Consider the following 14,704-nt stretch of genomic DNA (forward strand, 5'->3'; position numbering starts at 1 on the left):
GGCATATAGGGTATATGAACCCACAAAAAGCAAATAAGAAAAAAAATTGGGTCAAGAATAAAATGATTTGTTTTTAGGTGTTGGTTGACTAAGGGTTATGATGAGAGGAATAAGAGGGAAACAGGAAAATGGGGGGACAAATTAAAAAATTACTATTGTACAATATTTAGTGGAACAAGAACTAGATAAAATGGAGAGCCAGGGATGGGTGCACTGCTAGTGTGTTAAAAAGGTGAAGTACAAACCCCCCAAAATGCCACAAACATAAGTTTGAGTCCCAGAGAAGTTATTGTTCGTTATTGAGGTTTGAATGAGAGACATAAAGGAGAAAGGAAGAAACTAATATAGTGGGAGAAAAGAAAGAGAGAGAGAGAGAGAGAGAGAGAAAAGAGGAAACCACTAAAAGAAGAAAAAAGAAAAAAGAGGAGAGAAAGAGAGAGAGAGTTAAGGGTTTTGAAGTGCAACCCTCATAGAGAGAAAGGAAGAGGAAAGAAAAGATAATGGGAGATGTAACACTCATGGGTAGTGTAGTTCAAGGAGAGGAAAGAGTAAGACCGGCAGAGAGTTAAACGACCAAATTGGAGGAGGAATAAAAAATATCAAGAGTGAAGATAAGAGATACAAACGAACAAATATAATAAAATGGAATAGGCTATAAAGTCTGCGTAGTATTCTTGATTTTGAGAGGTTATCTTCTTGCTTTTTCTTTTCTCTCCCTCTTCCTGGTCGGTGACTCTGTACCTCGGGTTCTGCCCCTTTGGCACGCTCAGGTATTGGTTTGCAGTTTATAAGTCTCTATGGCGATGTCGTGTATTGTGCTTCAGTCTCGTTGGCAGTCGAGGCTCATTAGCATTTATAGGCTCAGCCAGTGAGAGAGTCCATGTTCCTGGAGCCTTTCTCCTAGTCTTTTCTTCCTCAATTAGTAGCCTGATAATCCAGCTAGGGGGTTGCTGCTGCCTCTGCCTGGATAGTAAGAGGCTCAAAGAGCTGGCAACTCCCCACTCTATTCCCACTCGCACAGGGCTCTGGGTAAGGCTCAGTCAGTCAGAGATGCTAGCATAATCAGGTGGGGCTTCCGCCCACTCAAAGACCTCTGGCTCTGCCACTCTGTGGGATAACATGGGCGCGCACTGCTGAGGCACTTGGAGGAATCTCTCGCCCACTATCTGTGCGTGCAGTCCAGGATATCAGGCCAGCCGCCTCTCACTCCGAGTGAAACCCCCGCCTGCACGGAAAAGTTGCAGCATTGGAATTGGCTCTCGCTCTGTCCCCAGGCGCGGCTTTATCAAGGCGCTGGGGCGGCCCGAGATTCCGCTTTTTGGCCCACACAAAGGCCCATGACTCTGCCCCTCTGTGGGATAACACGGGTGGGCACTGCCGAGGCACTCGGAGGAATCTCTCGCTCACTATCTGCGCACGCAGACCAGGATATCAGGCCGTCCGCCTCACCTTCTGAGTGAAACCCCCACCTGCAGGGAAAAGTTGCAGCATTGGAATTGGCTCTCGCTCAGTCTCCATGTGCGGCTCCCTTAGGGCGCTGGGGCGGCCCAGAGATTCCGCTTTTGGCCCACACAAAGGTCTCTGACTCTGCCTCTCTGTGGGATAACACGGGTGCCACTGCTGAGGTGCTCAGAGGAATCTCTTGCTCACTCTCCGTGCGCGCCGACCAGGATATGAGGCCGGCCGCCTCACCCTCTGAGTGAATTCCCCGCCCGCACGGAAAAGTTCCAGCATTGGAATTGGCTCTTGCTCCCTCCCCTTGCGTGGCTTTCCCAGGGCGCTGGGGCCGCCCGGAGATTCTGCTTTCAGCCCACACAAAGGCCTCTGACTCTGCCCCTCTGTGGGATAGCATGGGCACCCACTCCCGGGGCTTTGGAAGGAATCTCTCGCCCACTATCTGTGCGCACTGACCAGGAGATCGGGGAAAATGGCTGCCCCACTTGTCTTTGTCTGGGTTTGGTGCGAGTGTTAGCTTGTATTACCCAGGTTGCCACAGGAACAGTTTTTCCTCAGCTTGGATCTCTGTGCCACAGCCTGGTTTGGCCGTTTGTGCCGTGGCCTGGATCTATTAACCCCCTTTGCCCGTCTCAGTTTCTATATTCTCAGTTCCCAGTGAAAGCCACCCTGTTTAGGTTAGTGAGGAAGGCGGAGCATTTCTTACTCCCTATTTCCTCGGGGTTTGATTATATATTTAGCCAATTTTTCACTCGACCATACCTTCGGGTGTATTGCAAACATCTGGAGGCTCCAAGGATAGGTTTTTCTGTTTCTGGTTGAAGATCTTGTTGAGTTTTGGTGGAGTTTTATCGGTATCACTTCCTACCGCGCCATTACTCTGACGTCCAATACTTTTATTTTTAATCAGTTCCTGGAATTTTCATTCTGTTAATTTATATTTTATATTAGGATACATTTTGAAATCTTGTAGGGTAAGTAAACCCCATGACAGTCAGTTTTTATTTCTTCATCACCATCCTTTGTTTTTACATTTCAGCTGTAATTTGTGTTTGTTTCTGGTGTATATGTAATGTGGTTAAACAGCCATCTTCCGAATTGTTGCTGCTTCCATCTATGTTTTATGTTTCTCTCTCTCCTGCGACTTTTTTTTTCAAGTTGCAGAATTTCTTTTTATAGTGTGTATTTAATAATGTTTTACATCTGTGGTGTCTAAGGTTTTTTGTTTGTTTTAGATCCAGGATTTATAATATACCTTACTCCATACAGGTTTTTCCAGGATTAATACAAATGGTGCAGAAAGAAGTAAAACCTTTTCTATTGTTCTGAACACAAATAGTAGAGTAACTGGTCCAGTGGTTCATGGCTTGTATGTCTTTATATATTTTCTTTATGAACAAAATTGACCTTTTATTTTTTGTACTCTTAAACATACTGTAAGCATCAACTGTATGCATAATACCAAATGACTTCACTTTCATAATAAATTGAGGACTCAAGGATAAAATCAGAAAATATTAGAATTTTAGAGATGTGCCCTTAAAGATTCTGTGGCCCTGGCAGGTTGGCTCAGGGGTAAAGTGACAAGCTGGTATGTGGATGTCCCAGTTTTGATTCCCAGTCAGGGCACATAGGGAGACACTCATCTGCTTCTCCACCTCTCTCTCTCTCTCTCTCTCTCTCTCTTTCTTTCCCTTTCCTGCAGCCATGGCTCAATTGGAGAGAGTTGGCCCAGGCACTGAGGATGGTTCCATGACCTCTGCCTCAGGCACTAAGAAGAGCTCAGTTGCTGAGCAACAGAGTAACACTCCAGATGAGCAGAGCATCGCCCCTAGTGGTCTCACCGGGTGGATCTTGTGAGGGGCTCATGCAGGAGACTGTCTCTCTGCCTCCCTTCTTCTCACTGAATAAAAGAAAAGATTATATAATAAACCTTCTAAATTATGTTAAGAAGCTTACCTACAGTATCTCTGCCAATTTTTCCTTAACCTGTGACACACATCTCCACTGATAGAAAACCTTTTATTTTCTAGAATGGAAGACTCCAGCTGTTGATCAAAATACATTTCTTTTCATTTTACTCATACTTAGATCTAATCCTTTGCCACAAACAGAACCAATTTACTTCCTTTTCCCCATATTATCATCTAACATATTGTAGAGAAATCATCATGTCTTTTTTGTTGTTTATATCTATATCCATCTTTGTGAAGAAAAAAAAAAATATATATATATATATTTAATTTAAGTTAGGAGGTTGTAAACAGGCTTCCACATGTGCCCGGACCACGATCCACCTGGTGACCCTGATCTGGGGCCAATGCTCTGCCCATCTGAGGCCATGCTCACAACTGAGTTATTTTTAGCACCTGAGGTGAAGGCTCCATGGAGCCATCCTCAGTACCTGGGGCCAATGTACTAGAACCAATCAAGCCATGGTTGTGAGAAGGGAAGAGAGAGGGACAGAAGGGAGAGAGGGAGGGACAATAATTAGATGATTGCTACTCCTGTGTGCCCTGACTGGAAATTGAACCCAGGACTTCCACAGGCTAGGCCAATAATGCTCTACTACTGAGCCAATCAGCCAGGGCCTATATCTGTATATTTTAAACTTTGGACAGGAGGATAGTGTATACACAGGAAGATGCATACACATAAGTGTACAGATTGAATTTTCATGAGAAACATATTTAGTTTTGAATTGCCACTTTTGGTCATTTTTCAAAGGAATAGCATGGAACACAGAGTGATGCAGTTAGGACCACCTTCTTACTTTTAGATGCTATCCTATTAATGATAGCTTAGTTCACATTAGCTGCTTTGACAGCCATATTTTACAACAAATTCCATTGATATCCATAAAACTTGCTAAATGTGACCTATCTTTCAGGCTTCTCAAGATTCAAGTAACCTTTAAGCACCACTGTGTGTTAAAAATTGTGAAATATAGAGGCACAAGGAGATTAAGACACAGTCTATCTCAATAGTACTGAAAAGATTGATGTCTAAACCCATGACTGCAGTATAATACACTTTTGAGTACAGTCTAATAAATACCTATTTTTTTCATCCATCATATCTACTGTCCTACCCAGGTTTATTTTATTCACATTTTATAAATATTTTCTGGCAAATCACAGAAGTAATGGATAAAAATGATGGGAAAATAGAGATAAATACAGATCTTTGAGGAACATCACTAAAAAAACCCTCTATGCTTTGAAATAATACTTGTTAATCACTACTCTTTGGGAGTGTGTGTTCAACTTCCTATGTATTTATCCGCTTAGCTCATTGCACAGCCTGTATCTCCCTGTCTCCAGAAGACTATCATGAAATGCACTGTGGGAAAGACCAAATACCTAGGTCACTGAGTACTCCTTTCTAATGTACCCAGCTATAAACCCTGGCAAGAAATGTTTTGACAGGTTTTTTTTTAATTCAAGTAGAGTTGGGGTACAATATTATATTCATTTCAGGTATATGATAAAATGATTCATCATTTATATACCTTACGATGTGATCACCACACAAAGTCTAATAACCATCTGTCACTGTGCAAAGTTATTAAAATGTTATTACCTATATTTCTTTCTCTGTTCACTACATCTCCATGGCTTATTTATTTTCTTTGGGCAGATTTTCTTGATATTATTAAGTGGATGTCTTCAGTACATGGGCATATTTACACATACCTGCATGAAAATCATTATATTCCAGAACTTATTCTCAACATTAAACAATTTATTTTAGTAGGTTTCTAATATATAACAAATCTGTTTTATTTTGTAAAATTACAAGCAAAGAACATTATTTTCATCAAAGAACTTAAATATTAATATTTCTGAACTACATGAATATTTAGAATTTTGTGAGAAAGAGCTTGGCTTCTGGCCCTGCATTCTTAGCTGATAGCCTGCCCTGTTAACCACCAGTCTGCACTGGTCTGTTCTTCCCAGGAAGAAGCGTCTCTAATCTTTCTCTCTACAGATAATATTTTGCTATTACCCTTTTAACAAAGTGTTGTTTAATCAGACACAAATTTGTGACATTTTGGGATAACTTTATGAAAACCCATCCTGTACATATGTCTCAAAGGTTTACTATGAAGTCCCTTAGGCAGAGGTATTGCCCTGTATTCATAATTACACTTGAAAAGCTACTGAACTTTTTTCTAAATCTGATGATGTTCACACAGAGAAACTGGGATAGGGAGAGAACACAGATTCATATCTCCCCATCCGGGAGTTTGGGGGCAGCTGATCATAGAATGGAATAAGAAATGGGGCCCTGGCTGGTTGGCTCAGTGGTAGAGCATCGGCCTGGCGTGCGGGAGTCCCAGGTTCGATTCCCAGCTAGGGCACACAGGAGAAGCGCTCATCTGCTTCTCCACCCCTCCCCCTCTCCTTCCTCTCTGCCTCTCGCTTCCCCTCCCTCAGCCAAGGCTCCATTGGAGCAAAGTTAGCCCGGGCGCTGAGGATGGCTCCTTGGCCTCTGCCTCAGGCACTAGAATGGCTATGGTTGCGGCAGAGCAATGCCCCAGATGGGCAAAGCATCGACCCCTGGTGGGCATGCTGGGTGGATCCCGGTCAGGCACATGCAGGAGTCTGTCTGACTGCCTCCTCATTTCCAACTTCAGAAAAAAAAATACAAAAAAAAAAAAGAATAAGAAAAAAAAAGAAATGGTACTGTATACATTATGTTTGGTTACTTGCCTACTTACTCGGCATTTGTAGGTTAATCTATTTACATGAGGCTTTGTTATGTTTATAGAAGTATTTCTTTTGAAAAATGGTTCACTCTACTTCACTCGCCTTCAACTTCGCTAAGAAAAACAACTGAACTCACCTAGTTCATTCACTTCAGGATAAAATGCATCTCCTCTTGCCTCCCCTAGATGCCTGTGCTCAACGAGCCCTACCTCGACTTAGTATCATATCACTACCCGTCTCTTCTCGATCTTAGTTACTGGACAAAATGATAAGAGCTCTCTGATGCATATGTCTTAGTGATTTCAGGTTGGTCAGTGACCTCTAACCTATTCAGCTTATTCTTAAATCCTCAGCATGTTTATAGGGCCTAGTCTTGAAGTTATAGTTTCCTTAAGGCCAAAGGACAAAATAAGCCCAATGCGTGTGGATGGGTGACTCCTCCAGGTCCAGCATAGCCCCCCATTCAAACGTCATCCTGCACCAAATACAGAGCTTCTTTGATGAATGGATTTAGTTCTTGGAAACTGTTTTAGCAGAATTTACTTAAGGTTTTCAACTTTGTGCTTACAAAATAAGAAGTTGAACCAGGATATTAGTTGATGCATTTCCTTTGCTATTTTTCTAAAAGCAAGACTGGAAAGTTCATGACACTGTGTTTTCGGGCTGGCGGAGTTTAAACAAACAGGACTCCCTTGACATGAGAAAAGGTTGCCTTTGTTCTTCTTATAGCAAACTCTTTGTCTCGAGTGGGACAGTATACTCACTTTTTAATACATCTGGAAGGTGTCCTGATCAGTCACTTACTTGGATCACAGTTCAGTGGACACAGGATGAGTGCATTTAAGATGTATGCATGTCCTCTGTGTGAATACCCTTGGTGTCTTTCAGACTGCCCTGAGGCAGAGGCACAGGAAGGGTCAGCATAACTCCCAGGGTTACCAGACAGCTTGTCTCCATTTGCCCTGCTCGAGACCTGTTGTTTCTAGATTTGGTCTTGCATCTTAGCTTTTGGTCCTCTGCTCACACATAATCCATACCTTCCCCATTCTCCCCCACCCCTACGTCCCCTATCCCTACTCCTACTATGGTGACTTTCCACCTAGTCTTTCTTTTTATTTTTTCCCATAGCTTCAGGCTCAACATTTACCTCTACTTTATTCAGCCTTTTCCAAGTCCTTGAGTCATCTCAACCGCTCCCTGCCTCCCATCTAGTGCCCCTGCGGCCCCTCCGGTTTATGGCATCTGTTTATGGCATTTGGCATCTTCACACCAGGCACCACTCCCAGACTCAGTTCCTACAAAGCTCCAGTTTCGGGTGCTCACTTCCTGCAGACCATCAGCTTCCCCGAACACCCTCCACCTAGGACATTTCTTCAGCTGTTCAGTGAAGAGTGTGATCTCACCAAAGATGTGCTCTCTCATCTCTGAACCCTCCCCTCTTCCAGACATGTTTTGTCACTGTCTCATCTATCATAGCACTAACCACCCTCCCGGATATTGTAGGCATTACTTTACACCTCTTTCCTTCTCTTCTACAGTTTAACCTCCTCGCGGGCTGGGGCCATGCACTGTAAGTAGTAGCATCACCCATAGGACCTCGGCCAAGAAGTTCTATGTGTCTAACAGTAACGAGTATATTTCTCATGGTGGCGGTGGAAAAAGGGAGAGAAAGTCATATAGGGAGGATAGGTTAGCATTTGTTAACGAAAGCTATATGCACCTCGATTTTAAAATTCCTGCACCAAAGCCAGGAGGTAGGCACTAAGGGATGGGGCAAGAGATGAGGAGAACTTGGAGGAGGGTGTCTGAGTGACCAGGGAGGACTCTCTAGGCAGCTGGGCCTCCACAGGTGGTTTTCTTTCCCTGTTGTCTGGATTAGCCAACCCTCTGTGCTCCAGAACCCCGGGGTATGTCCGGATAGCTGGAGGCCTCCCATGAGCATGTTCTGTGACCCAAGTGGGTGGATGTTATACACAGACCAAGGAATTTAACCGTGAGGTGTCTGGAGAGGAAGCCTTATCACGAATTGCCCCCTCCAGGGATGGTGCTCGTGTTGTAAACTGTACCTGAAAGGCAGGGTCTTCTCTTAGAGGTCACAAAGGCTGCCACATCGGGATTGGTGTGGGACACGGGCTCTTGGGAAGCAGCAAGGACTCTGTGGGCAGGGGCGCCACTATCCCTTACCTCCAGCCCCTGACCACAAGCCCACTGCCATTGTTCTGTGCTCCCTGACATGTGGGCATTATATCAAAGCCCTGGTGGCTGGGGGTTTGGGCTCCGTTCAGTTTCATCTCCCTCCTTGAAGGCCTGGCGTCACAGTTCATCAGCCCTCCAAGCTGGGCTCATTTCTTCTCCATCTTTTGCATGGAGTTTAATGGGCATGTGATCTTCTAGCCTCTCTTTTTTCTCAATGTCTGAAAAGTTGTGATAACACAAAATAACAATGGCCACAAGCTTGTGTGGAGTTATTTTAAATGAGCAAAGAAGAACAAGCCCCTGAGACGAAAATGGCTTAGCAATTGGAAAGATGGCATTACGCCCTGCTACCATTGGTCAGTAGTTGGCTCTTTTATTTTTCTCCCGAGTAACGTCAGTGCCCCTGGGCTCAGAGGACGTGAGCATCCCGGACTGGAAGTAGATGGTGCATGGAGGAGGTGCGAGGTGGCCGGCAGGCCTCTGACCCCCCTGTAAGCTCCGCTGGAATCCGCCATGGGACCCAGGGGATGACCGGGAAGCAGACTCCGCTTGGACAGCTGCCTGCACGCTCCACAAAGCTCTGGAAATGCCCAGCTAAGCCACACACACTTGTTTTCCTGAGGAAGGACTCTGCTCGCTGGACTCGGGGCAAAGGAGTTTCCGCAAGGTTTTATACAGGCCCTATCATGTGCTTTTTTTGTCTCTTCCTCTGTGCCTGAAAAGAGCCCAGGGGCTGGAATCAGAAATGTGGTCACCTAAGTGCCAACTGGGCCCATTAGCTACCAGAGCGGTGTTTGTGCAACAATGAGCTTCACTGGATATATCGTGTGTGTGTGTGTGTGTGTGTGTGTGTGTGTGTGTGTGTGTATGAACTCTTGGTTGAAACTTGAAGAAACTACACTCAGGAGAGTGGATGGGTGCATCTCAGTTTCCTACTTTGAATAGTGCAGAATGAAGACCATCTTCGTCCCTATTAGGAAATGGCTTTACCACAAGGACAGTGTAAATGAGAGGTCACATGTGATGTATGGAGAGACGCAAAGGCTGGGGGGAGTGACAACAGTCTCCAGACTGTCAAAGACTGCAGCTTTTTCCTTTGCCCAGAACATATTTTTCAGGAGGAAACGTAAGCATTTGCTGTCCCTTTGTGAGAGTGATGGGGACTGCTCCCTGGAGCAAAAAGGCCATTTAGGAACTGACCTCGGCCTTTCTTTGGCCCGTCATCCCCACTGTGTTATTTCAGAACCCGAGATTCCCGCTGAGTGAATACTACCAGGGACAAGACCCAGAGTCACTGCAGTTTGCCTATGCCAGTGCAGTTTTTTTTAATCCACTGAACTCTGTTTCTTTTCTAGAAACAACAACAACAAAAAAGATGTATCTTAGCTCTCATTTGCTTCTACATAAGAAGCTTACTACTATTTTTAAGACATTCTACCTTGCAGCCCTGGCTGAGTTACTCACTGGATAAAACATAAACTTGGTGTGCCAGTGGTCACAGGTTTGACCCCGGTCAGTGCGCAGATGAGAAGCCATCAGTGAACGCACGATTAAATGGAACCGCTAAGTGAAACAAGGAGTTGATGCTTCCCTCTCTCTTTCTCTTCCTCTCTCTTGCTCAAATCAATGGAGAATTTTTTTAAAAAAAGACATTGCACCTTGCTCAAGAACTTATTTTCCTTAAATTTTAGCCATAAAAATGTATATAATAACAGTAAAGGTAGACACTGGAATACTGTTAGTATCAGACAAGTACCTAACACTACCCCTATATTTAGAATATCAGCGTATTTATTTTTATTTGTTCCTGGTTTTCACTTTAAACTAGTAGGACTAGAAATCAGACCTTTTTTGGTTTTACTATCTGATTGCAGTTTATTATTAAGAATAAGCTGGTCAGATAAGTGCAAGGATAGGCTTAGAAATGAATAAATAAAATTATCCCGATGCTAATGAAGAAATCTGTGATGATTCCTCATTCAAAGATCTTTGAAAAATAAAACCAGCAGCCATATTTAATTTAAGCTGTCACCTGGTATCTAACAAGGGGGACGAGGGGGACACAAGTCAGAATTCCATTTTCCATCTAGAAAGAGCCTATTACCCACATTACCAAGTCTTTGACCATTTGGCAAAGACAGTGTGATGCGAGATGCCTAAACAGTATATAAATGCTGGTTGGGAACTATGCACATGTACAGAGAAGTTTGAGTCAGTTATTTGAATGAAGTGGAGAAGTGCTTCTACTTCAGCCTAAGAAAGCAGCGCCACCTGCTGCTTGAACTTTAGTTTACGTATGAGAATTCTTAACTGATCTCTCCAACTACACACAAAACATTGGCTTGTAGTCTGTTATCCTTTAAGATCAATATCTGGGTCCATTTATTGAAATATTTGTTTTCTTTGTGTGTGCGTGTGTTGGTCTACACATTCATATTGGGAACGAAAATAAAAGAGTAGGAGGTAAAAGAATATAATTTGAAAAACTAGGAACATACACAGTGGCCAAGACATGGAAACAACCAAAAAGCCCTTCAATAGAAGACTGGATAAAGAAGATGTGGCACATATACACTATGGAATACTACTCAGCCATAAGAAATGATGACATCAGATCATTTACAGCAAAATGGTGGGATCTTGATAACATTATAAGGAGTGAAATAAGTAAATCAGAAAAAAACAAGAACTACATGATTCCATACATTGGTGGAACATAAAAATGAGACTAAGAGACATGGACAAGAGTGTGGTGGTTACCAAGGGTGGGGGGGGAGGGAGGACATGGGAGGGAGGGAGGGAGAGAGTTAGGGGTAGGGGGAGGGGCACAGAGAACTAGATAGAGGGTGACGGAGGACAATCTGACTTTGGGCGAGGGGTTTGCAACATAATTTGATGACAAAATAACCTAGACATGTTTTCTTTGAATATATGTACCCTGATTTATTAATGTCATCCCATTACCATTAATAAAAATTTATTAAAAAAAAAAAAAAAGAAAAAGAAAAACTAGGAATATAAAATATTCTTTCTTGGTGTCTATTGATAGGTCTTTTATTCTGAAACAAAGTGACGTCCCTCCATTTGCCTTTTTATATGTAGAGATATGAGAGTCGGTAGATAACCAATGCTTGTTTAAATGGAACCTTTGTTCATATTTTATTATAAGCTGCACAAAAGTGAGTTCATTATTAAATGATTACAAACTTACTAGGCCTTTGTTGAATTCCTCTTTCACTAGTGTTTTTTATCTATAGTATAGCATGTAACTGTACAATAGTTTCAGTAACTCCCAGTGTTCCTGATGTACTTTTCATCATAAAATCACATTGGCATTTACATAGACTATTAACAAGAGCACATATTTTTATGAAGTTGAGGTTACTAATTACCCTTCCAAACATTTTGATTTATTGCATTTAGTTTATAATACCACAACATAAAATATAAAAGTGACAGTAGACATGGTACAATAGAGATTATGATTCTTTTTGTTGTTCCCTATAACTCTTCCAAGGTCTTACCTAGATACTGACCACTGACATTACTCATGACAAAGCTCAGACTTCTGTGCTGAGAAATTTATATAATTTTAGATCCTAGTCCATAATTAATTTTTCAGGACGCACTCAGTTCTTTAAATTGTATCTGTCATACTGTTAATTTATTTATATTTTAATGGAATGTCACAGTCCAGTCCAAAATTTGTAATATGTATTTGACATTTGTCAGGGTTTTAATCTTGTAGCGCACTGAAAATCATATCTCTATCATATGCCAAAGTCATAATTTTATAATTGGAATGCATTAGAAATCAAGACAAACCAAAAATAGAGAGGTTCCAATTTGGTATCTTGGTTTGAAGAAAAACCTACTCTCAAATTGCAAATACTGTAAAAAATGTGGTTTCCTCACACTTGTCTTTATGTTAAAAGACTTTCTTTATACTTTTTTGTAACTTAACTCGTTCAATTAAAACTGATTGAGCACTGGCCGGTTGGCTCAACGGTAGAGCATCAGCCCAGTGAGTGGAAGTCCCAGGCTCAGTTCCTGGTCAGGGCACACAGGAGAAGTGCCCAACTGCTTCTCCACCCCTCCCCCTTCTCTCTCCCTCTCTCTCTTTTCATCTTCCAAGCCATGGTTCAAATGGTTCGAGCAAGTTGGCCCTGGGCATTGAAGATGGCACCCATGGCCTTGCCTCAGGTGCTAAAATACCTCAGTTGCTGAGCAACAGATCAGCAGCCCCTGATGGTCAGAGTATCACCCAGTAGGGGGCTTGCCAGGTGAATTATGGGCAGGGCACATGCAGGAATCTATCTCTCTGCCTCCCCTTCTCTCACTTAATAATAAAAAAAATTGATTGAAAACCTGTTATATGTTAGACACTATGCCAGGTTCTTGAAATTCAGTGATTAAACCATAAAGCCCTTGTCCTCAGAAGGCTCCCTTTCTTGCTGAGCAACAGTATATAGATAATTCTAGGACAGTGAGGGAAAGGAGTTGTGGTCGAGGAAGGAGGTGAACTCAATCCAAACTGTGTTATGTTACTGTTGCTTGTTAGGGGGCTATCCCGGGAGAGAAAAGTCCTGAGTGGAGTCTGCAGATAAGATCAAGTGTTTGTCAGGATGATAAGCAGAAGGAAGTTGTACCAGGACTGAAGACAAGATTCTGCAGAGACACGGAGATGAAAGAGAAGGACGGGTCTGGGGAAGCGTGTTGCTTTTTTCACTGGAACTTAAAACTGCAAGTGAAGAAGTTCTGAGAACTGAGACCAGACAAAGAGGCAGAGGTCAAATACAGAGGATCTTTTATGCATTTGGACTTTATCCTGAATGCTTTCATATTGGAAACATATTCTAAGGAAGGAAGCCGGAGTAGTGAGTGATGGGGTGGGATTCAACCTGAAGAGCAAGCTGCCTCTGGCAGCGCGGTTAAGGGAGCATGGGAGTGGAGTGGAGCTGGAGAGAGGGAGGTTAGTTAGGGGGCGGGAGAGAGAGGGATCCAGAGAAGTTATGCGTGCTGATGGTGCTGACTGTGCTGACGGCAGAGGCCAGGGGGAAGGGCACTGTTGGATGGGTTATTACGATAGGAAAATGAATTCAACAACTCAGTAAAGGTGAGGACTGCAGAAGTCCGGGAAGGCTTGTGTTTCCAGCATGGGAAGAGTCTGGTGGCACCGTCCACTAACATAAAGGCAGTGCACAGATTACAGATGAGCACAGATGAAAAGAGGTGCCATGGTGAACATGTTAAATACACCCAAGCAAAGAAGTCCATGGGCGGCTGGGTATGGACTTCTGGAGTTCAGAGGCAGGATTTCAATTAAAGATCTTTAGATCTAATCTTTATGAATCCTTAATAATATGTGCAAGTCGACTGAAAAAAAATCTTGCCAAACCTTCCGTCATCTATCCTGCTGTGTTTGCACCCCTCTCTCCTCGCAGAGGACTGGTATGAGCAGTTGTACCCCCTCATCCTCACCCTGAAGGACGGCATGGAGGAGGTGGTGAACCGAGCCCGGCAGTCCCTGACCTTTGTGCTCCTTCAGGAGCTCGCCTACAGCTTGCCCCAGTGTCTCCTGCTGACCCTGAGAAGGGACGTCGTCTTCAGCCAAGCGGTGGGTGCCCATGTTGCGAGCCCCGCACAGCGGCGGGTGGTTCACTGCTATCCTTGGTGAAGGCAGAGGTCTTCCCTGGGCAGTTTAATTTTTAAAGGGACCCTTTCCTGACAGGTTTGGTACCTGGGTTCTCTTATTTGTAATAAACATGAAGCAAAAAAGTGCGTGGAAACAGTTGACAAGATGTCAGTGTTTGTCTGTAAAGAGGTGGCCACGCTGCTGAAACATACAGTCCCTTCTATTTCACCGAGCAGAGTCTGGGAAAGGAAGGGGCAGCCATGCTGTCATCGTGTTGTGCCTTGGGGTCTCCGCAAAGGGCACAGCAGAAGGAAGGGGACAGCTGCCTTGCACTGCAGGTGGCCAGCTAGGACCGGAGACAAGGTCTGTCTGCAGCAACCGCTATTTATCCAGCTCCCTCATGAATCCCAGGCCGGGCCTCATGATGATCTCTCTTTTTGTTTATAAAGTGAGTTTGCCGGTAGGGAGGTTTGAACAGGAGGTTTGACAGGACCACCTCCTTTGCCTACACCCAGCCTGATTCCAGGACCCCAAGGCCAGCCAGCCTCCATCACAGTGGCCGTGCGGGGGGCCTTCCTTCGCCTCTCCTCCCTCTGCCCCATGATTGAGTTTTATAGACAGACATGAGGGAGAGAGACAGAGGCCTCTCTTCTAAACATTCCAGGCAAAGGGGATATTTTAACCAAACTGTCCCTGTCCTCTACAA

The 14,704-nt window shown here is 43.8% G+C and overlaps 1 protein-coding gene across 15 annotated transcripts in view; it reads left to right on the top strand.

Moving 5' to 3' along the window:
• Positions 1-14,704, top strand: part of INPP4B (inositol polyphosphate-4-phosphatase type II B) — a 708,587-nt gene that overhangs the window by 617,504 nt on the left and 76,379 nt on the right. For all 15 annotated transcript variants that reach the window (XM_066232845.1, XM_066232867.1, XM_066232856.1 and 12 more), the window contains one exon: positions 13,808-13,980. In XM_066232845.1, the coding sequence (XP_066088942.1) occupies positions 13,808-13,980 (173 nt within the window). The remainder of the gene's footprint in view (positions 1-13,807; positions 13,981-14,704) is intronic.

Source organism: Saccopteryx bilineata, chromosome 1 (genome assembly GCF_036850765.1).
Source record: "Saccopteryx bilineata isolate mSacBil1 chromosome 1, mSacBil1_pri_phased_curated, whole genome shotgun sequence".
Lineage (NCBI taxonomy): Eukaryota > Metazoa > Chordata > Mammalia > Chiroptera > Emballonuridae > Saccopteryx > Saccopteryx bilineata.